Below are 21863 nucleotides of genomic sequence, written 5' to 3'. Positions count from 1 at the left end.
GTATCTAATGGCAAAAAACATTTCCTTCTTATGTTGGAGGGTGGGCCACAGGCAGCAGTGCTCAGGGGTTACTCCCAGCTTTGTGCTCAGTGGTCCCTCCCAACTGCACACAGAAGACCATGCAGTGCTGCGGGCCTGGGTCTCCTGCGTGCAGAGCTCAGCCCACTGAGATCTCTCTTCGCCCTATGATTTTTTTAACTGTCCAATATTTAGCCAAGAATATTTGTAGTTTGCTATAATTATAAATTGTCACTTTTCAAAATTAACATTTTCATTCACCCTACCAACTCAACGTTTATAGGAAGGGGAAAAAATTAAATACTAGAAATATACCATTGTACAGTATGTAAGACACTCCTTTAAAAAGCAACATTTTTGGGGGCTGGAGCAATAGCACAGTGGATAGGGCGTTTGCCTTGCATGCAGCCGACCCGGGTTCAATTCCCAGCATCCCATATGGTCCCCTGAGCACCGCCAGGGGTGATTCCTGAGTGCAGAACCAGGAGTAACCCCTGTGCATCGCCAAGTGTGACCCAAAAAGCAAAAAAAAAAAAAAAAAAAAAAAAGCAACATTTTTAGGGATCTCCAGCAGTGCTCAGGAGTCCCCAGGGCCACGCCTTGGTGCAGCCCCGGGTACCACGCAGTGCCAGGGTTCAAACTCAGGGTTCCCACACATCAGACATGTGCTCCACTAGTTTATATCCCTGGCCCTAAGGCACTCCTTATTCTCCCCTTATTTTTTAGGGATGCCACAATCAGCAGTGCTCAGGACTTACTCCTTACGATCAGCTTGGCACTCAGGGACCATCCTATATTGGGTGCAAGGGACCATTGGGATGACAGGGATCAGACCTAGTTCAGCTGTGTGCAAGGCAAGTGCCCTGCCTCTCCTGCCTTTCATTTCTCCTGTACACTATCTATCCCCCATTTTACCAGACACATTCTTGGCATTATTACCCAAACAAAATAATATCTTAATATCTTTTCTACCTGGCATCAGTTCTTGAGATGCTTAACAAAATAAAATGACAAGAAAGATCTAACTTGCTGTTCATTCTAAACAAGAAATCTTTCCCAATCCATTTTGTCTCCCTAATATATTTCTCCGAGGGTTGCGTTAGTGATCATATTTACCTGACCACATGGAGTATCACAATGTGCCACACAAAGCAACTGAGTGCAACTGTTTTATAAGAAATACTACTTAAAATCCTTATAATGGAAATTGTGATTTTGAGTCCAGCAGGTACCTAGAGGCACCCGTATCAGTTCACCATTATTACTGGTCTTCCAAACGCATCTAATTCAGATCCTCAAGGTCTCAAGTGTAAGACTGTGCTAAACGCAGCCAGTCTCCTTAGATCCCTTTTTTCCTCTGTCCTTATACAATAGCCTATCCTCCCCTACAAAGACAAATCTGCAAAGACAAATGTTCCAACAACTCCTAAAAGTCACACATTTTACTTTTACTCTGTGGCCGCTCTTCACTGTTTTATAACTTTTAAACAATCTATGCCAACTCTGGCCCTAATTTTTCCCTGATAAAAAAGTCAGCCAGGGATGGGACTCGTGACAGAGAACCTGGCTCGTATGTACAAGGAGCCCTAGGCTCACCCCTGCCACAGACTCAGGAACTCTACTGGGAATGGCCTTGACCCCCAGCCTTAGCACTGCAGGACAAATGTCCCTGTCTGTACCAACCACAGCATTGCTGGATTTGTGCCCCCAACAGTTTTTATTTAAGGGGGAGAGAATGGTTTCGGATTTCTCCTGCAAAGCCTTTAAGAGAGCAGCTAAATCATTGGCATGACCAAAAGGCAGCTTGGATGAGGATGGCGCTCAATGGCAGAGCACATGGCTTCCATGTGTGAGGGCCTAGGTTCAATCCCTGTCATGGAACGAAAACAAACTATTTTAAATGTGACTGCATATAAGAGCGTGCATAATTTCTTAGTGAATTCCACGACAAAATTAAATGCTTGGAGCTTCTGCAGCATTTTCTCTCAAATTCAAAGAAAACAAATTCCACAGAAACCCTTAGACCATTAACACAATTTTAAGATGTTCATTGAAATGCTATCCTAGCCAAAGCGGAAAGCAGTACCAGATACATTTTTAGGGGGCTCATCTGCACTTACACAGTGTCATGAAGCTTGCTCAGTTTTTGAAGGCTCAGCTCATGAAAGTAAAATTTACGTTCTGCCCTATTAAATGTTCAGCGTTTTCATGACTTTCATTCCTCTTTGCCTTATGCATTTGCAGGATGAAAACTCCAGGTCTCATCTCATCTTTCTAAAAAAACTGCAGTCTCTGAGGATTTTTTTTCCATTTCTATACTGAAACTGATCATGGAGACCCACAATGAAACCCATTTACAGTTCTCATTCTCTTCCCTGAGAAGGAACTCTCCAATGTTTGCACTTGGCTTCCTTGTACGAAGAGCCTAGTTTATGTGCAACCAGTTATACTGCTGATCTCGCCATTCAATTTTGCAATCCACTCTAACAAAATTAATTCGAAACATCACTTCCAGATTTTAAAAGCTGTACTTATCCCAAAATCAAGTACAATTTTAGCTCCCAATTAAAACTTTTTGCCTTCCAATAAATAACACTTGTAATACAACATTCTTATTTTAAGCAGAAGGAACAAATGAGCCAGTCACAAGTTAAAATTAAACACATTTCTAAGCAAAACTTAAAATAATTATTGGGGAGTTTCCAATGTTTTACAATCACTCACACTTTTTCCCTTTGTCATACACAATGTCTTTATACACTGTACTTGTAAAATTTTTTTTACTCTGTTGGGGAATGTAGATTCAGTTTTCGTCTTAATCCCTAAATTCTGCACATATTCACTTGATCCCATGTAATAATAATTTTGACTGTAACTGAGTAAGAGGTGTTATTTTAAAATTCTCACCCATCACCGGGGGCTGTGCAATTTGAGAGTTACTGAAGATTTAATACATAAACACAAAGATTAGCCATCTTTTTTCCTAAATTGGGAATGTAAACAGAAACTCACCCATTCTGTTATTTATTAATTGTTCCACAACAGTACGAAAGTTCATACCAAAGTACCAAAAGAAGTCTGAACTGAAAGACAAAGTAGAACAACTCTTTAACCAAAGTTCCTCTTTACTCTTCTAGTTACTTAAACGCTCCAGAACCCGTCCATACTGAAAGAGCAAACTACCTTAGAATGGAGGGGAAAAGATCAAGGCCAACACCCAGTCCTTTTCTTCACTCTTTCTTACCTCACTAACACACAACCTCTGCCCAGTTATTCTTTTATCCCCTACATAGGGTACGATTTCCTACTGGCAGAGAAGATCCAAATCATCGAATTTTTCTTTTTCAGTCCATTTTTTAAAAAGAGATACCTCTTTTGTAACATGTAACATGCCCGACGAGGCTGGTTTGCACAGTACCTTTCAAGCTAGTCACAATTTAGGCTGGATGAAATAGTCTTAGTATTAAGAACATACATGATCACTTCTAGGTGAAAAGGTAGGGGGTTGGTTGAGTTCATTTCTGCCTATTTCCATCTGAGGGAAGCTACTTCTGTGGGGCCACAAGTGGCTGACTACAGTCATTATATAGTGTTAACTTTCCTTTGTTGACAGAAAACACTGAACAATTGTCCGGGCTAGCATCTCTATGGTACTTATTATCAAGTGAGAAATTGTAAAGATTTCATAAATCCTATTCTCCTTATTATTTTCCCAGTTTATCAGAAAACTCGATTCTGTATGTGCTATTATACAGTCAATACATACTCCTTAAAAGCCAATTAAATTGTAAAAAGAAATCTAAAGTACTCTAATATTTGACACATTTTTGGTTTAGATATTGACTCTCCAGTTTATTTGCACACTAAGATTTTAATATTTTGGCAGGGATGTTACTGATTTTGTTTTCTGACCAAACCATAATAGAACTGAACCCTAACTTTGCATGTAGGCAAAACATGCCCTCAGCCAATTGGTCTCCCTTTGGCCACTGCAATCTTTTAAAGCAAGAATGCTTAACCTGAGTCTAATTTTTTTTTCAGGGGGAGGCGGTTTAAGAAGTTGAGGGCAGGGGAGTGTCTTATAAACATGTAGGCTGGCTGGTAACCCCAGTGTGCTGACTTATTTCTAGTTATACATGGGTTGGGATGGGGGGGGGTCATCATCCTATCAACAGTTGCCCCAAAGAGCCTGCAGCCCTAAAAACTGTTATGCAATATGCAATTCTCCCCTAGAATGTAAATAGAATATGCTTAAGTTAATCACACTCAAAAACAGTCAGCACTTTTCTAAAGAGCCAAACAGGTACAAAGCAAACAAATCATTTTAAAAGCGTCTGCTGTCCTTGTGGTAATCATTTTGTAAAACCAACTATAATCTCACAGGGAACTTTTCTTTCCCATCAGAGTATTTTTCCCATCAAGATTAAGAGTATTCTTTAATACTGTCCTTATGCTAATGCTTATTTTCAGTAAAGAAACTTTAAGGAGATATAGATATAGATATGATTTACACATTTTCCTCTCAGATTCTACCTGGAACTCTTTATCTGCTAAGAGGGTACAAGGAGATTGGTGAACTACCACAGCCCTCTCCTCTTACACACTAAGAGGGCAAACAAAAATACTTGTGGACCATTTCCAGCCTAGCCTCCTGCACCCTGACAATGTCACGGGACTAACAAAGGCACTGCATTTGTTCAGTTGTACCACAGTCGAGATGAAATGCTGCCATTACAGATCACAGAAACCAAGAGGCCCCTAAACTCAGAAAAGGATAAGCTCATTCTTCAGATGCAGTTAACTCTAAAATGGTAATTTTTTTTTTTTTGAAATTTTGGACCGGATCTTTTTTTTTTTTCTTTTTTATTAGTGAAACGACAACTGTACCTCATAAAATGGTAATTTTTAAGTCTACAAGCTATCTGTTTTTGGAAGGTGGGGAAGGGAAGTTCTTCAGTCTAACAAGAATTTAGGCACTGGGAAGCTAAGGATTGAACATCCTCACATTGATGAAAGTGTCACTGAGTTCAAGCTTACATGCAAGGAACTACAAAATGTCAAATACAAGCAATTAAAAAAAATTCTGCATCTCCCATCTGATTATTATACAAAGAACTAAATTTGAGACAGAAATATTTTTATCACTATTTGCAATTAGAAAAAAATAAAACATGAACATAATACATCTTTCACACACTGTTCCCATTATTAAATTACCTCTCAAGGTACCGACCATAGCTGCTAATCTACTGTTTGCCCAAACCCTGACTTTCAAGCAGCACATGAGAAAGGCAAAACATAATTTTCCAACTCTCAGTACTCTTAACACCTGAAATGCAAAAGGTTTAATGTTAAAATGACCATATTCAGATACAGACATTCTAGATGATTTTCTTTTTAAAAGGGGAAGCAATATGTAAAACAAGACTATGTTCTGGTGAATCTCGAACAGAGACAGTAGGCCGGAGTTCTGAACAGAAGCAGGGAGAATCTGCTAGGCACTCTTGCTCAAGAAAATGACCCAAACTAAGGAATAATCAATCCTGGGCAAAGGAAACATTAATTTACTTCTCCCGATCACAAGGGACCACAAAGTAGTTATTTCTCTACTGAAAAACAAAAAACAAAACCAAAACAACCCAAATCCATCTGTGCTTAATAATATATCATTTCCCGATCATAGTATAGAAAATAAATACAAAGCCTCAAAGACATACTCTTTGAATATTTTTTAGTTTCTAATTCTTACAAATTTAACATCTATAATTACTAATTTTCAAAGCACAATTTCCGCACTTTACAGTTATCTACACCTTTTCTCCACCCTTAAAAGTTAATATATTTACTCTCAAACACTTTCCCTGCCATCTTCAATATTTGTCTTAGAGCTTCCCTATTTTCATCCTTTTTTTGTTAACTGTGACATAACAATTCATTTTCTAATTTTAAGCATTTTTTAATGCTTGAGGCCGTTTTTATTTATGCCACACGATCATTTTATTACATTTTTGAGGTAAAAATGACGTACCCAGGTAGAACTAAAAGACACTGGAATTTGATTTAAAATAAAGCTGCATTTAACAAGCTCTCTGGATTATGTAGGATGACAAACCCAATCTCAAGAAGAAAATACTCTAACTTGTACAATATTTAATTTCTACTGTTCCACATACTATGTCTCCAACACAAATATTCAACAAATTTTCAAACAGCACAGATCTAGGAACAAGAAAATACTGAACTTTTAAAAGTACAAAATACAAGTCCCTAAGCTGCAGGTGATGATAACCATGATGTGGACATTTTATACAATATAATTAACAGGAAAAAAATCTGAAAAAATGTTAACTGGATATTAAGTGATATCTCCTTTCTTCAATTTTGTGATTAACAGGTCTTTTATTGGTAGTAAACTAGAGCAAACAATCAGAATAATACATATGCAGTATTCAGTACACACAATAAAAGTTAAAGAAATTCAAAACCTGTAGAAAACAAAACACTGGAGAAAAATCATACAGCTTAAGATACAGTGGTAAAGGTCCTCTCCATCCTTTGAAAAGATTACAGCTTGTACTCTGTACCCAACAGAACTTACCTCACCAAAATAATACAGACTTTTTTTAGTATTGAGTGTATTTCAGAAAATCAAACACATTTTCTAAGAATCCTGCAATGACAAAAAGGTGATCCTTTAGCCTGGTAAAGCAGACTTATGGGAGGAAAAGTGGGAAAGGAAATTAACTAGCGTTTTGTAACCATTTTTTAATAATTTCTTATTTTCCAAACACTGCTTTCATAACAGAAGTGTTTTACACTTGCACAATATTAATTACTTTATTATACATGGAAGCCTGTGGTAGGCTGATTACACAATAAGACTGCAAACAACCAGTGGTACTTTTCTGACGCCAGAAGAGTACATAAGACTGAAACATCACTGAAAGTACATAAAAAAACTCATCAGCATAAACATCAAAGTACATTAAAAAATATAATCAGGAAAAAAATACAATTGCTAAAAAGTGGTTTAGAGCAGAGCTACTGTCTTATCAGCAGCTTCAAATGGCAATTAGCATTCATAGCAAGTTTTGATGACTTTACAGGACCCCTGTACAATACTGACTAATGCACCCTTTCAAAATGTACATTAAAGGCTGCAATTTCACAGAGAGGTTCTGATGTCATTACTAAATGCAGACACTCATCTCTCACACTAGTTCTGTCACCAGTTGGAATTACCACTTTATTAGTATCTATAGCTCTGAGTACATGGGGTTTCATTATACATGGAAATCTACATGGGGTACTGTTTTTAAAAAATGGTGGGGGGGTATTTATTCTATTATTTATTTGGATGCCATAAGGCATATAAAATGAGTAATACATTACCAACTGGAATGTAAATCATTCTAAAATTAAAACTGTCAAAGTAGGGAGAACAGAGAAAATGGAAAGCCCAGAACTCTTAAGAAACAGGAGAGATTGACAAGAACATAAAAAACAAAAGTGTGGGTGATATGTACCAGCATAGACAAGAGAACAATTTTTTAAGCCATGTATAATAATGCATACCCCAATCTCAAATAATTTCTTAATTCCAACTCGGTTTTAATACTGGAATCAACCAACCTCTTGGGCATCAACCCCAGGCCACTTGTCAGTAGACCCTTAATGGAATTACAGCCTTACTATGGTTGGAAAAGGAGAGGGTGCTTTTTTTTTTCCTTTTATTAAAGCTATCATTCCAGGCTTTGATCAAAGATCCAAGAAGATTTGTTCTACCAGGCTGGAATGAATGTGCTTTGGAAGTTCAGAGTACATTTAAAAGCTGCAACAAAATATAGGTAGCCAATATCTCAGAATTTTGGATCAGCCCAGATGGAGACAGCAATTTGAAATGTTTTCGATCCCTTACATAAATGATGAAATGTCTATCACATCAGCCCCAAGAAAGAGCAATTTGAAATGTTTTTTTCGATCCCTTACTTAAATGACAAAATGTTATATCATACTATCTGTAAATTGGATATTCCATTACAGTGATAACGTACAGAATTTCCATGCGTTATTACACTTTCCTGAGAGTAAAGCAATTAGAATAACCTTAATCCTAGCAACAAAGTTGTTTTATTTTTTTTGCGTTTTGTTTTTTTGTGTTTTTTTTGTAGAAGGTTTTTTAAATTTTTGCATTTAAAACTTTTGGGCTATTCCCTGACGATCTACACATGTAAATTTGATTGCTAAACATTGTCACTTTGAAGGTCAAACTATTTTTAATCTATTGATTTTGATTAAAAATCATAATACAAACAGAGCTAAAATCACGCTAACAAAATAAACTAAATATGAAAAGTTGCATTGAAAGGGCATTACATTATTCTTAATAGGATCGTGTAGAAACATTCCAATGGCAGTGTTCTCAAAATAAAACAAAATTACATTATAAGAACCTCCAGCCCGGTCACTTTTGGGACCTTACCTGTAACTTTGGCTGGTGGGTGTCTTTACTCTTGTACTACATGGCTCACTTACATCAGACATCATATTTGTATACCCTGAGAAATCTGACACTGAAGTCCTTACTCTATGGTCCACTTCTCCATTAGAGTTAGTGATAAAGGTCATTGGCACCCTGCTGCCCGACTTAAACTGAGAACCGAACGCTTGTGCAAAGTTCTCAATCTGGTATGTTGTTCTAGGCTCTAGGTCTTTCTGAGGATCTATCTGGCTAGCTAACTCCTGAGATGGAATCTGAAAAGTTGTCGAGGACTCCAAGTTTTTCTGTTGTTCCTTCTGGCTAGTCAATTTCTGAGATGACGACTGGAAGGCCGAGGAAGTCTCTAAAGTCTTCTGAGAATCGATCAGATCATCCAGCTCCTGGGAAGGTGTCAACTGCTGATGTGTAGCATCCAAAGCAGATAAATAAAGACCTGGCTGAGATCCAAACAACATTCCAAAAGGAGGCTTTGGCAATGAAGATGGCAACACTGAGGTAACAGATTGGCCGAAACCACACTCCAAAGGAGACGTAGTGTATATCTGTTTTTCTGGAAATAATGTGTGGTTGTGGAGAGGCGAAGACAAACTGACAAACTGGAAACCATGTCCAAGAGTGAAACCTGCATTAGAGGATTTTTCAAAAGCCTGCTGGAGGTATTTGGAGTATTCTTGTAACACGGCCGCCTTATCATTCACAGGCGTTTGGGTGCCTGGGCTCAAACTTCCTTCTTGGACCAATTCTGAGTGTTCTCCTGAGGTGTGTAAATCCACACGTGGCTCTGCGATACTGAAAGGATCCTCTTTCTGGCTTTCTGATTTGTTGGAGTATTGATCCAAAATACTTTGTAAAACCTCATCAGGAATTCCAGACTTGTCGTGACAAGACTTAATTTCAGCATTGAGCGCTGAGGAGTCAATAAGTGACAAGGGGGCCTCATTGTCCAGAACACTGACACCTGCAGACTGGATGACGGACTGCTGGGAGACCATGTGTCCCACGTTTATAGAAAAGGCACTGTTGCTGCTGGCAGTTGGTAAGTATCTTCTTTTCTTGGAAAACTGCATGGCATCGTCGTAATTGCTACTTATCTGACCTTGTTTGCCACTTGCACTTTGGAGAAGACTAATGGTCTCCACACTATTATTGGCCGCCAAGCCCAGGGGGCCACTCGGTTTCCCAGACAGGGGCTTCTGCCCCACGATGTCTGGCAAGGGCGACACAAAATTAAGGTAGTTTTTATCGGTATTCTTCCTGCTTCCTTTCTTGAAGATCAATTTTGGCACCCTCTTCTGCAGTTCCTCGATGCCGGTGCCCAGGATGCCGCCGCTGGAAGAGGCGGAAGGCATCTCCACCGAGTAACTCTGCAAGTTCATGCTGTTGGAAATCGGCGACTCGCCAGCCTTCGCGGGCTTCTGCTCCTTGTTCTCCACAGCGAGGCTTTTCGACTTCGCTTTTCTTCGCGAGGAACTTGTATTTCCCTGAGACAACACAGCCATGCTGCCCATACTGTTGTGGTTGGGCACGGAGGCCGCTCCCGCCGCTGCCGCCGCCGCTGCCGCTGCTACCGCCGCGGCTGCCCCCGGGTCTGCGCTGCTGGCGGCTCCCTTGGCTATGGCTTCCCCGCACGTGCGCCTGTGCTTCAACAGTCGATCGGTCCGTGAAAAATACTGTTGGCAAGTGTCACATTTATATGGCTTTTCTCCACTATGCGTCCGCTTGTGTCTCTCCATGTGGTACTTCTGGATGAACTTCATGCTGCACTGGTCGCACCCGAACGGCTTCTCCCGGCTGTGGATCTTCTCGTGCCGCTGCAGCAGGTACTTCTGAATGAAACCCATGCTGCACTGGCTGCACTGGAAGGGCCGCTCGCCGGTGTGGATGAGGACGTGCCTCCGCAGGTGATAGGAGCTCCGGAAAGCAGCACTACAGTGATCGCAGATATGAGGTTTCTGGCTGGGGGACAGCACGGCGCCTTCCCCCTCTCCCACCAGCGACGGTTTGGAAGATGCACTTGGCTTCCTCTTGGCTTTGATTCCCTGAGATTCTGGCTTTGGCCTCTTTGCCTTTTTGACATTGGCGTCCTGCTTTGGCTCCTCGTTGCCATGGGGGTCGTCAGTCCTGCCGCTGAGCAGCACGTCGCGGTGGTGCTGGGCTGCCTGCTGCTGCTGCTGCTGCTGCGGCTGCTGCGGCGGCTGCGGTGGCGGCGGCGGCGGCTGCTGCTGCTGCTGGCCATGCTGGTGCAGAATACTGAGGTCCTGGATGACGCCGTGGCCGGCCCCGTCCCCGCCGCCCAGGCCCGGAGACCGCTCCTCGGCGCCCGCGAACAAGCCCCCGAAGTGGTGGTGGTGGTGGTGGTGGTGGTGGTGGTGGTGGTGGTGCGGGGGGGGGCCCTGCGGCTGCGGCTGCGGCTGCTCGTCGGGCTCGGCGGGCTTCTCCTGCTTGATGCTCACCAAGGACTGCAGGAACCCCCAGGAGGTCCTCTGCGCGGGGAAGGCCGCGGCGGACGCCGCCGGCTCCTTCTTGAAAGTCATGTCCGGGGCCGGCGGCGGGGGGGGCTCGGCGGCCGGGGCTGCTGCGGAGGTAGAGGAGGGTAACACGCACTGCGGGGGAGGGGCGGCCGAGCCCGCCGGCCGGGTGAAGCTGGCGACCGGGGGCAGCCGGTGGTTGAACATGACCATACCCTGGGGGAAGGTGGGCTCCATCTCTCCCCGCCTGCCGCCGCCGCCGCCGCCGCCGGAGCCGCCGCCGGAGCCGCCGCCGGAGCCGCTACCACCGCTACTGCCGGTCCCGCCGCCGCCGCTCAGGAACCCGCTGCCGATTTTCATACCCCGGAGCAGGCCTGGCTGGGGGAGAGGCGGAGCAAGAGGGAAGAGGGAGGAAAAGAAGCTGGAACCGGCCCCCCGGGCCGCGGGACCACCGCGGCGCCCCGGACCCCGCCGCGCCGCCGCCCAGACCGCAACGCGCCCCTAATTCCCAGCCCGGCCGCCTCCCGCGGCGGCACGCACGCTCCTCCCGGGCCCGCCGCCGCCGCCGGGCCGCGCCCGCCGCCTCCCCGACCCGCCCGCCGCACTTACGGGTACCGCCGCCGCCGCAGCCGCCGTCGCCTCCAGTTAATAAAAATAACGCCGTCCTCTCCACAATGGAATTAAAAGCCTCCCCGGCACTGCGCAGCCGCGCCGCGGTGTCTGCTGGGAACTCCCCGGCCCGGCCGGAGGGGAGCCCGGCCGCGCCACGGCGCCTGCGCCGCAGCTTCCGCCCGGCCGGGCTGTCAATCACTGGGGCGGTTGGGCGCAGGAGCGGCCCGGGGCTGCAGGGGAGGGCGTTTGGAGCGGCCCAGAAAAAAAAAAAAAAAAGGCTTCCGAGGCGCCGCCGCGTGATTGGTGGGTGGCCCGAAAGGGGGTGGGCGTGGGTGAGGGCTTCTGGAGTGGGGGGAAAGCGCTTAGGAGGGAGGACCCCAGGGGCGGGAAGTTAGCTGGACCCGGTTGCGGCGTGGCGTGGGAGCTGCTGCAGGGAGGGCTACGGGAGGAGGTGGGGGCAACTGAGGATCGAACCTGGGGGCTCTTCGCTTTCCAGGCCAGGTATTGGGTCAGAACCCCAACTCTTGCACTGCATCCTTGAGCGCCCTTTTGCTGCGGCCCAAGAGCATGACGTTATAAAGGGCGGGGTGGGGGGGGGCGCTAAGAAAACTAGAATGCCACTGTTAACCCTGCTGAAGTTGGTAACCCGAATCCTGGGCGCGTGTCCTTTGCATTTGTAGGAGGAGGCTACCTTGAAACCGCAATCAGAGGTACCGTGGCCAGAAAAAAAAAAAAACCTGTCTTGGTGCCAACCTACCTGAAGGCTACTGGAAAAGGAAGCCGCGTGTAATCCGGGGGCAGGCGCCCTATAAAACACGCCCCCACACATGCTTCCTCATCGTCAGATGGTATTTAAATGCCCACATACCTGCTCGGTCTGGCTAGTGAGTTGCTTTGCCGCGTTATAGTGCGGCCCGGCCCCTTATATTATGAAAAAACTCAGCCCTAGGCCCTTGTAGGAGCTGTTGCTGGGATTCTCTGTCCCTGCCTTTATGTCGAGCGCAGAGAAATGAAAGTTCAAGTGCATTTTGATCTTCAGAGGGGGAAAAAGACATCAGTTCTTGAAGTCAAAGTTAGATGAACGAAGAAATAGTTATTCAGTGTCTAATCGTCCCCTGGTTATCATACTAAGCCTGCAAAAGTCTCAACCAGCAACTTCCCTAACTATATTACAAATGATAGGTGTTTTCCCTAAAAGAACTATGATTTATTTACCTAATGTTAAAATTGCCAATTTTCTGAAGATTTCTAGCTAAATAACCCTCCTATTAAATAATTAATAACTTCTCCGAGAAATTCCATAGTTGAAACCATAAAGATTATTATTATTATTTAGAAATTTTATTTAATTAATTAATTTTGCTTCTTGGGTCACACCTGGCAATGCATAGGGGTTATTCCTGGCTCTTCACTCAGGAATTACTCCTGGTGGTGTTCAGGGAACCATATGGGATGCTGGGAATCGAACCTGGGTTGGCCGTGTGCAAGGCGAACGTCCTACCCCCTATGCTATCGCTACAGCCCCAAAACCATAAAGATTATTAACTAACTGTAAGGGACTCCTCTGAGCCTGCTCAAAAACTTCAAAAGACAATATTTAATGAGCATTTTGAGATAACAAGTAGTAGTGTTTTTCTCACTCCAAGCAACTGGAGAAAAGCATCCTGTTGCTTAGACTGTAAGATGCTTAAATTGTCATTTACAAGTGAAAAGACCAAACATTCCAAAACTTAAGGCAGTAGTAAAATATTAGTCCCTGCCTTTGAGAAATGAGGCTGTCCCTTCACTTAGGTATCAGTGTTTAATGGGTGGCTGGGATGCATATAAGCTAGTTCAAGCATGAAGGGCAAGGGGACACTCATCTGAAAAGCCAACTTTGTTCTTCAGTTATCAAGATAAGAAACCTGTCATCTCTCTCATTCACTCTGTCAACCTTGAGATACTCCGAGCGGAGGACTTACCTCTATGTTGTACACCCCATAGATCAGGAAGATGAAGAGGTCCTGTAAAAGAAAATGGAGGGAAAAAGCTGTTAACGCTAATCATTTCAGCAGTAGAAATACCTGAAATCAACTTTCCTGGGAAGAGACAAAAGAAGACACACTTCATCAAGGTCCATTTATTTTTCTATTTTTCAACATTAGAAGCTGTACCTTGAGCATTTATAAGATACCATCCCAGCATATCACTTAGAGTGGCTGTGCCAGGCAGCTCTTTAGAAATAGAGTAGAAAAACAGCATCCCCAGTACATAAGCCTATTAATTAGAAAAATCAATATGCCAGTTCCTGAAAGACAGCTGGGCAATGAAAAATTAAACTCACAAAATGTCACCTAAGTAACAGAATTAACCCTAAACCTCAGTATTTCTGACCACTGTTTGAGACATGCAACCATATGGTTACAACCTTCAGTAGGATAATACATTCTTTTTAAATATTAACGTATAAATTAGCCAAAAGGACAAACAAGTACCAGGGAAGATTTTTTAAATTTTAATATAGTTTTTATATTATTTCATAAATTCTCATCAAAGGGCAAATTTGTTTTAAAGTAATTCTTAAAATACCAGTTTGACTTAAAGATAAAATTACACAGTATCAACTATCGTAAAACTGCTTTCATTTTTGTTGGATCCTATAGTGAATAAAAGTTCCAAAAATCCATGATTTTAACCCTGACGTTTAGAAAATGCTTTAGTAACTATAAAATACACATTAAAATAAATGTTACTGATAAAAGACAAGTCTAACTCAAATCTAAAAACCCTGCATTCTGTAAAGCAAATAAAACATGATTATACCTTATTAAGGAAAATAGGGAGAAAAAAACGAGGGGGAAAATAGGGAGATAAACTATATGTTTTTGTCTATGCATTTTAATAATAAAAATCTTCACTATGCTATTATTGATAGTACTTATAAAACCGATATTAATAAGAGGTTTATACCACAGTCTATAAGTGGCTACCCAGAATTAAATAATATGACAATTTAAAATAAAAATAATATAGGAATGTTTTAATATTTGTTTTACCTATGAATACTTAAATCTCATAGATAGTAGAAATAGTTCCAGAAGATTGGATAAAACAGAAACAAGCTCTGTTCTTGCTAGTTTAAACTAGGACTTTATTTTTAAGAACACATTTAGATTTATAGAAAAATTGAGAAGATCGTATGGAAAATTTGCATATGCCCTACAGCATTTTGCACCAGGACATTATTTTTGTTGCCATTAATCTTATCAGTTTTAATGCTGCTCTAATTTCAGAAACTAAAACTCTTGAAGCATGTGAATTTATATTAGGAGGAAAAGAGGAACAGTTTTGATTCTTCAGAAAGTCCCATTTTGGGGAAACAAAAAAGGTAGACTTCATTTAACAATAGCTGCAAGACATATCTGAAGAAGAATTGAGGTTACTTTAAAAATATTTTAACATTAATATATCCAAATATGAAGACCAACTGGATAATTACATTATATTTTAAAATAAATTTTAGAATATAAAAACCATCCTTTTTGGTATAAACTTTTAAAAATTAAATTGTAGGGGGAGTATATTTTTTGTACGTATCTGATACTCCAAAACTTACTAATGCTCAGTTCCATCTTTCAAATGTCTGCGAAGTGTACAGTGAATTTTAGCTGCTTGATGGAACTTTTCTGTTCTGTTTTGAAGCCTCACTTGGTGGTGCTTAAGGATTACTCCTGGCTTAGCATTCAGAAATCACTTCTGGAGGGCTCAGGAGATCATATGGAATGCTAGGATTGAACCCTAAGTCGACTGTGTGCAAGACAAGCACCCTACCCACTGTATTATCCCTCCAGCCCGGGGTGGTATTTTTTCATAAACTCTTTATATACTCCTATGCTGGCAAGTTCAAGAAAAAAATTGTCTTTTCTGACTTATAGAAAGACTATCATAATTAACTAAGCAACATAATTGCTTAATAATTGCTAATTATTTCATTTTCTATAATGTACCTACAAAATTAAGAGGTCACTCAAATTCTAATTGTATATTAAGTGATAAGAATGTTTTGCAAAAAAAAAAAAAAAGAATGTTTTGCTTTGTGTAATAAATGAATTACTAAATACAGTTTTCTAAATAGTGAAACTGTACACAGTGTGATTTCTTTAAGAAATTTGACTGCTTACATGAAATCTACATGCTTTGAAAACTAAACCTTCCTAATGTGTATAACAATTCCTATAATTTATCTATTTTATAAATTGTGTCTTCAGAAAAATGTGTTTGTATACACACATATTTGTCACAGTTTCCATATATCTTAATAAAGTGAGGCAAATGTGAAATATGTCCAAAAATGTTTATTTGCTGTGCTTCCATTATTTACTATACGTTTTAAAACTTAATACATTTGGGACTGAGCTATAGTGCAGTAGGTAGGGCATTTGCCTTGCAGGCGGCTAACCTAAATTCAATCCCCAGCGTCCTACGTGGTCCCCTGAGCCCCGTCAGCAGTAGTTCCTCAGTGCAGAGCCAGAAATAAGTCCTGAGCATTGACATTTGACACCTCCCACTCCCCCCTCGCCCCGAAAAAAAAAATCTTAATACATTTAACTCATTTTATTTTTTATAAGGCGGGGGACCCACACCCACCTGGTGGCTCTTGGCTCCTGGTGTCTCGGAGGACCATATGGAATGCCAAGGATTGAACCCGGGTCACCCTACCTGCTGTACTATCACTCCACCCCAGTACGTTTAACTTTTTTAAGTAATATAAAATGATCAGTGCGGAAATCTCCCTATTTTCCTTAATTCCCCAAAAGGGTTGAGACCGGAAAAGAATTTTAAAGAAAGGCAACTTCAACCTCTTTTTTTTTTTTTAAGTGGTGGTTGTGGGAGACTGGGGTGGGGGAGGGGCTATTGGTTGGGCTGGTGGTGCTCAAGGCTGACTCCAGGCTCTATACTCAGGGATCATTCCTAGTTGGCTCAGGAAGATCAAAGGGGGATGCCGAGGGTCGAACCTGGATTGACCATATGCTGTACTGTATCTCTGGCCCCATTCTCTTTTTATGCAACAGATGTGTAAATAAGAGCATGATAAACACCTAAATGATGCTTTCAAAGATCCTGAGCAGTCTGCTGCTTGAAAGCACCCTAAGGTTCTGCCTGTCTTCCTCTTGGATCGTCTCCCTGAGACTACCAAAAACCACTGAAAGGTAAAACATCACCTCTAATAATTATTTATTATTATTATTATTTATTATTTATGCTCCATACCGAATGACTTATTTTTTCCCCACTGTATGTGCCAGCTATTGATAGTTGTGCAAATCTATATCCAGGTCTACAGAATGTTATAAATCCTTTCCTGTTGGAGAAAGGTCCCATTTTCTCTGATTTCTAAAGGGAAGCCTCAAAAACTGAAAGAGCTAAACCATGAAACACTTGAGTCCTATCTATGAGCCACTTTTAAATCCTTGCAGAGAAAATACCTTTAAGAACAGCTGGAAGGAACCAACTGCCAAACTTCAACTGGCACTGAGGTTTCTGGAGCTCCTTCTGCCAACATTCTGTCCTGCCAGAGACTGAACACTGCAAGCCTGAGGCATTTCTGAAATGAATGGTCTCTCATCTCTGTGAGGCCATTTCTGCTCTCCCAGCCACAAACCTACCACATAGGTTGTCTCTAGTTTTTCGTAGTGTTTCGGTTGCAGAAGAACAATTATTGCACAGGAAGCATCCCAAGTATAGCTGGATTCTTGTAGCATGTGTGTGTTTTATGGGAAGGAGCCAGGACAAGGAACGGAACACCAGGATATTACATCTGATACTGTACAGGAGTTAAAAATAGAAACGTAAGGGAAGGGGGGGGTGTGAAATTAGACTCTATTATTTTATCCTCAGTTATCTATGAAACACTGAAAGCCGAGGCAGCCTTGCAAATACCTTCCCTGGTATAGAAATCCTTTGAGCAGTAACAGCAGCTCACACCAGTGGCTGACATCTAGTCTGTTATTTTTATATTGATTGCACTGCACTTTCACGGTGCACTTCGTGATTGCAGACCAGTTCAATCTTCTTTTAAGTGGTAATATGTTCTTTCCTGGTGACACAAAGAACAGGAAAGGTGCCACCATACAGGGCACATTGCTGATTCAAACATCAGAATAATGTTAACCGTGTTAATAGATGTGCAGCACTCTCAAAGCACTTGCATTTACGTAATTCCATTTGTTCCTCCCGACAATGCCACGGAGTGGGTAGCTTGAGTATTCTTAGCTCTGTTTTATAGGGTGAGATAGGGAGGCTTGCTCACAGTCCACCGCGCCAGCAAGTGGGCAAGAGCCAAGGGTCAGTTTTCTGGTTCCTTTTACACACACTGCCTTAAATAGATACCTCCTTAAGTCTTAAGTTAACCAGCTTCAAGGTAACACCATTGGGCAAAAGCTTGCAGAACTGATGTTTGTTGAAAGCATATTGCAGCTTGATTAGCTCAGGAGGTCAGGGACTCACATCCAATGCGAGAGCTCCAAATAACCCTGATCTTTTACCCGTCTAAAACAGCCCGTCCTTAGAACAGGAAATAGGCTTTGCAACAATGACTCGCACTTGCTATGTGCTCTGTTCTGTCTTTTGTACTTTACAAATTCTCATTCAATGATGTCTTCTCGCTAGTTGCCAGGAAACATTTTTCCCCATCAAAAGGCTGCTAGGTAACCACAGAATTAGATATCTGAGCCATTACGGTCATTTACTGGATGTCTGAATGTAAGGCACTGCGCTGCTTGCTTCTATCTGTAAGTCAAGCTCCACCCTACCTACTATAAACAATTCTCATTTAGGAACTAAATCCCACAGAAACAAAGGCAAGCATTTGGTACCAGGAGAGGTATGTGAGGTTATTTGTAGAGTGGCACAGGCCCGTAAACCAGCTAAAGGTCCATCCACATAGGAACGGCTGAATCCATTGTGCTGTCATCATCCCTTAGGAGATCAGGCAGCTAAAAGAATGAGTTGGTGCTCTATTTATTATCCTGGAAAGATTTCCATGCATTGTTAAATGAGAAAAGCAAGAGGAAAAGACAGCATGGGTTATGGATCCTCCTTTTAATAAGACACATGGCAACCCCTCCCCAAATGGAATTGATGGAACAGGAGAAAGAGCCCCGCCGCCAAAGTGTTATCATGGGGTGCCCCGTGGACAGGATGAGCAGGAGAGGAAGTGAAAAGCCACGAACAGAAGCACTGCAGGGTATTAGCAATGATGAGGTGGAATGAAATTCTACGGGACTCATTCCTGTGAATGCAAAAGACAGAATCTGTTCTCGGATAAGGCTCTGAATGGAAGATGGACACATAAAATATGCATTTGATTTTTGGATAAAGATTGTGGATATTTTGGGGGCCTGTTTATTTTAATATAAAAACTCTAATAGATTTGAACGAAAAGGAAGTAAGGGTGTAAGTGAATTTACACAAAAAGTCAGTTTATGTTATTGCCGGGGGTGGAGCATTAGGGAGGCCCTGGGTGCCATTCCTGGCAGAGCAAGGAATAAAGAAATAAGCAAATAAATGGAAAAGGTGTATTTTTAAAGAAAGTATATGCAGATTTTTTGTAGATTAAAAGAAACAGAAGTAGTTTTTGGGGTTTTTTTTTTTTGTTTGTTTTTGGGTCACACCCAATGATGCACAGGGGCTGCTCCTGGCTCATGCACTCAGGAATTAATCCTGGCGGTGCTCAGGGGACCACATGGGATGCAGGGAATTGAACCCGGGTCGGCCGCATGCAAAGCAAGCACCCTAACCGCTGTGCTATCGCTCCAGCCCCAGTCTTGGGTTTATGAGGGGGTCACATTCAGTTGTGCTCAGATCTTACTCTAGGATCTTCACTCAGGAATCACTGCTGGCAAGTTTGTGGGAAAATATGGGGATCAGACCTAGGTCAGCACATGCAAGGCAACCTTACCCACTGTACTTTCCAACCTGAAAACATAAGTAGTTTTATGCAATAGAACAGAAAGCAGTTTTGCAAAGGAAAGGGGATGGAAAGGCAGCTAAAATGGGTTAAATAGTTGCCTCTTTTGTGTTCTGCTTATACTTGATACTTTTATGAAGATCTGATCTTTTTTTTTTTGAAGGTGGTAGATTTTGGTTTAAACCCAGTGGCACTAGGTGGTACTCACAGCTTAGTGCTCAGAGGCTGATCCTGACAATGCTCAGGAGAGCATGCCTTGCAAGTAATCAAACCCAGGGTCACACCACACATGAGGCAAACCCTCTAACACCGAGCCTCAGCCCTAGCAGAAAATCTCATTTTGTTTTTTTTTTTTTGTTTTTTGCTTTTTTGTGTGTCACACCCAGTGGTGCACAGGGGCTACTCCTGGCTCATGCACTCAGGAATTAATCCTGGCAGTGCGCAGGGGACCATATGGGATGCTGGGAATCAAACCCGGGTCAGCCACATGTAAGGCAAATGCCCTACCCACTGTGCTATCGCTCCAGCCCCACTCATTTTTTGTTTTTTTCATTTGTTTTGTTTGGGGGCCACACCTAGTAATGCTCAGGGCTAACTCCTGGCTCTGCACTCAGGGCTGACTCCTGGTAGTGCTCTGAGGACCTTATGGGGTATTGGGGATTGGACCAAGGTCGCTGCATGTCAGGTCAGTGCTATAACTGTTGTGCCATCTCTCCGGCCCCAGATACAATTCTTTTTTTTAAAAAAACATGATTAATTTCCTCTGCTTTGTTCCCCTTTTATTGCTGCCACTATTGTGACGGCGGGAGGGTGGGGGGGATGGGGGATGGTTGTATGGTTGTTCATGACTCTTGTACATGTGCTCTTGGGGGGATCTCATGGTTGAGTTGTGTTTGTGCACAATTGGGTTAAGCCGGAGGTTGAACAGCCCTGTGCACACTGGGGGCACACCCTGGTTTGTGCCCACTCACTCTTGGTTATGGTGCCCTGAAGATTGTGCACCTTTGGATGGCACCAAGGAACCCCACTACAGCATTGCTGAGATTTGGCTCAGTCTGTGGTGGTGCCTAGGATCAAACCCATGGCCTCAGATCTGCTCCCCAAATCCCGATTCTTAAAAAAAAAATTTATTGGGGCTGAAGCACTTGCCTTGTCCGAAGCCAGCCCAGATTCCTGACACCCCATCTGGTCTCCTGAGCACTGTGGGGAGTGATTTTCTGAGTACAGAGCCAGGAGTAAGCCCTGAGCACTGTTGTAGGTGTCCCAACAATGACAATAACAAAAACAAGTGTTTATATAAACCGAGAGTCCAAATCTGCTCTCCATATCAACACAGAATTGTTCTCCCCTTCTGTCTGTGACTGTTGCTATCTGGGGCCTGGGGGTTGCACCTCAGTTTGTGGTACTTGCTGGCTGGGGGGCGCCAGAGGTCCCACTTGTGTGACAATGCGAGTAATGACACTTGCAGATGTGGGAAGGTGCAGGATCATACTCCAGCTCAGCTGTGCTGTGCCACAGAGCTGCAGCCAGGGCCTGAAGGTCTGAGCCTCACAGAAGCAGGAGTGATGAGGGAGAGAGCTGGAAAGGGGTTTCCCAGGGGAGGAGGAAGCGACAGGGTTTTATGTGCCCAGCACCCGAGGTGACCTCAGGCCACTTGGAATTGCCACCACAAGTGGTTTTCAAGTGTGAGGGGAAAGCAGATGAAACCAGAGATGGGTCAGGGCCAGAGTATGAAATACTTTGCCTGCCAGGCCAAGAAAGGGATGTCAGGCGTTTTCTTTCTTTCTTTCTTTCTTTCTTTCTTTCTTTCTTTCTTTCTTTCTTTCTTTCTTCTTTCTTCTTTCTTTCTTTCTCTCTCTCTTTTTTTTTCATTTATTTTAAGGTTTTGGGGCTCATGGTGCTCAGGGCTTACTTGTGGCTCTGTGATCAAGGATCAATCCTGGTGGAGCTCAGGGGACCATCTATGATGCTGGCGATTGAACCAGGCCAGTTGTATGCAAGGCAAGCACCCACCCCACTGTAAATTTCTTTTGAGTCATCCTAGTAGCTATAAGGAAGGTGCATTGAAGCAGCAACGATCAGAGGCAAAGCAACTTAAAAAACTAGATTCAGGGGCCTGAGAAGAGAGGGCAGAGGTGAAAGTTTATGGCTTGCATGTGACTGACCCCTGCTTTCATCTCTGGCACTGCTAGGTACATCCTGGGTCCCCGGCACCACAGGGCCTCAATAGCATCATGTCCTTCAGCCTGGACATTGCTCCTGTGGACATGTTAGGTGAGAATCACCAGGAGGAGCCCTTGAACACTGCTTGGGAGGC

The 21863-nt window shown here is 42.9% G+C and overlaps 1 protein-coding gene and 1 pseudogene across 5 annotated transcripts in view; both read right to left on the bottom strand.

The window, feature by feature from the left end:
- Positions 1–11709, bottom strand: part of ZNF281 (zinc finger protein 281) — a 35392-nt gene extending 23683 nt beyond the window's left edge. For 2 of the 5 annotated variants that reach the window (XR_008791955.1, XR_008791957.1), the window contains exons 1-2: positions 11596–11709; positions 6617–11364 (exon numbers count right to left, since the gene is read on the bottom strand). Coding sequence is in view for 2 of the 5 variants with exons in the window: in XM_056110849.1 (XP_055966824.1) it covers positions 8497–11346 (2850 nt within the window). In the remaining 3 variants the exon portion in view is untranslated. Of the gene's footprint in view, positions 1–3030; positions 3102–5420; positions 11365–11595 lie in introns of those variants that run through there. The other 3 variants (XR_008791956.1, XM_056110849.1, XM_056110848.1) reach the window with 3 other exon arrangements.
- Positions 11710–12520: 811 nt separating this feature from the next.
- The window catches only part of LOC130019921 (apoptotic chromatin condensation inducer in the nucleus-like), a 48484-nt pseudogene continuing 39141 nt past the window's right edge, over positions 12521–21863 (bottom strand).

This window comes from Sorex fumeus, unplaced genomic scaffold, assembly GCF_029834395.1.
Source record: "Sorex fumeus unplaced genomic scaffold, SorFum_2.1 ptg000010l, whole genome shotgun sequence".
NCBI classification, from domain to species: Eukaryota; Metazoa; Chordata; class Mammalia; order Eulipotyphla; family Soricidae; genus Sorex; species Sorex fumeus.
Note: the sequence above shows the minus strand (reverse complement) of the source record. Positions and strands in the feature narration are given on the sequence as shown.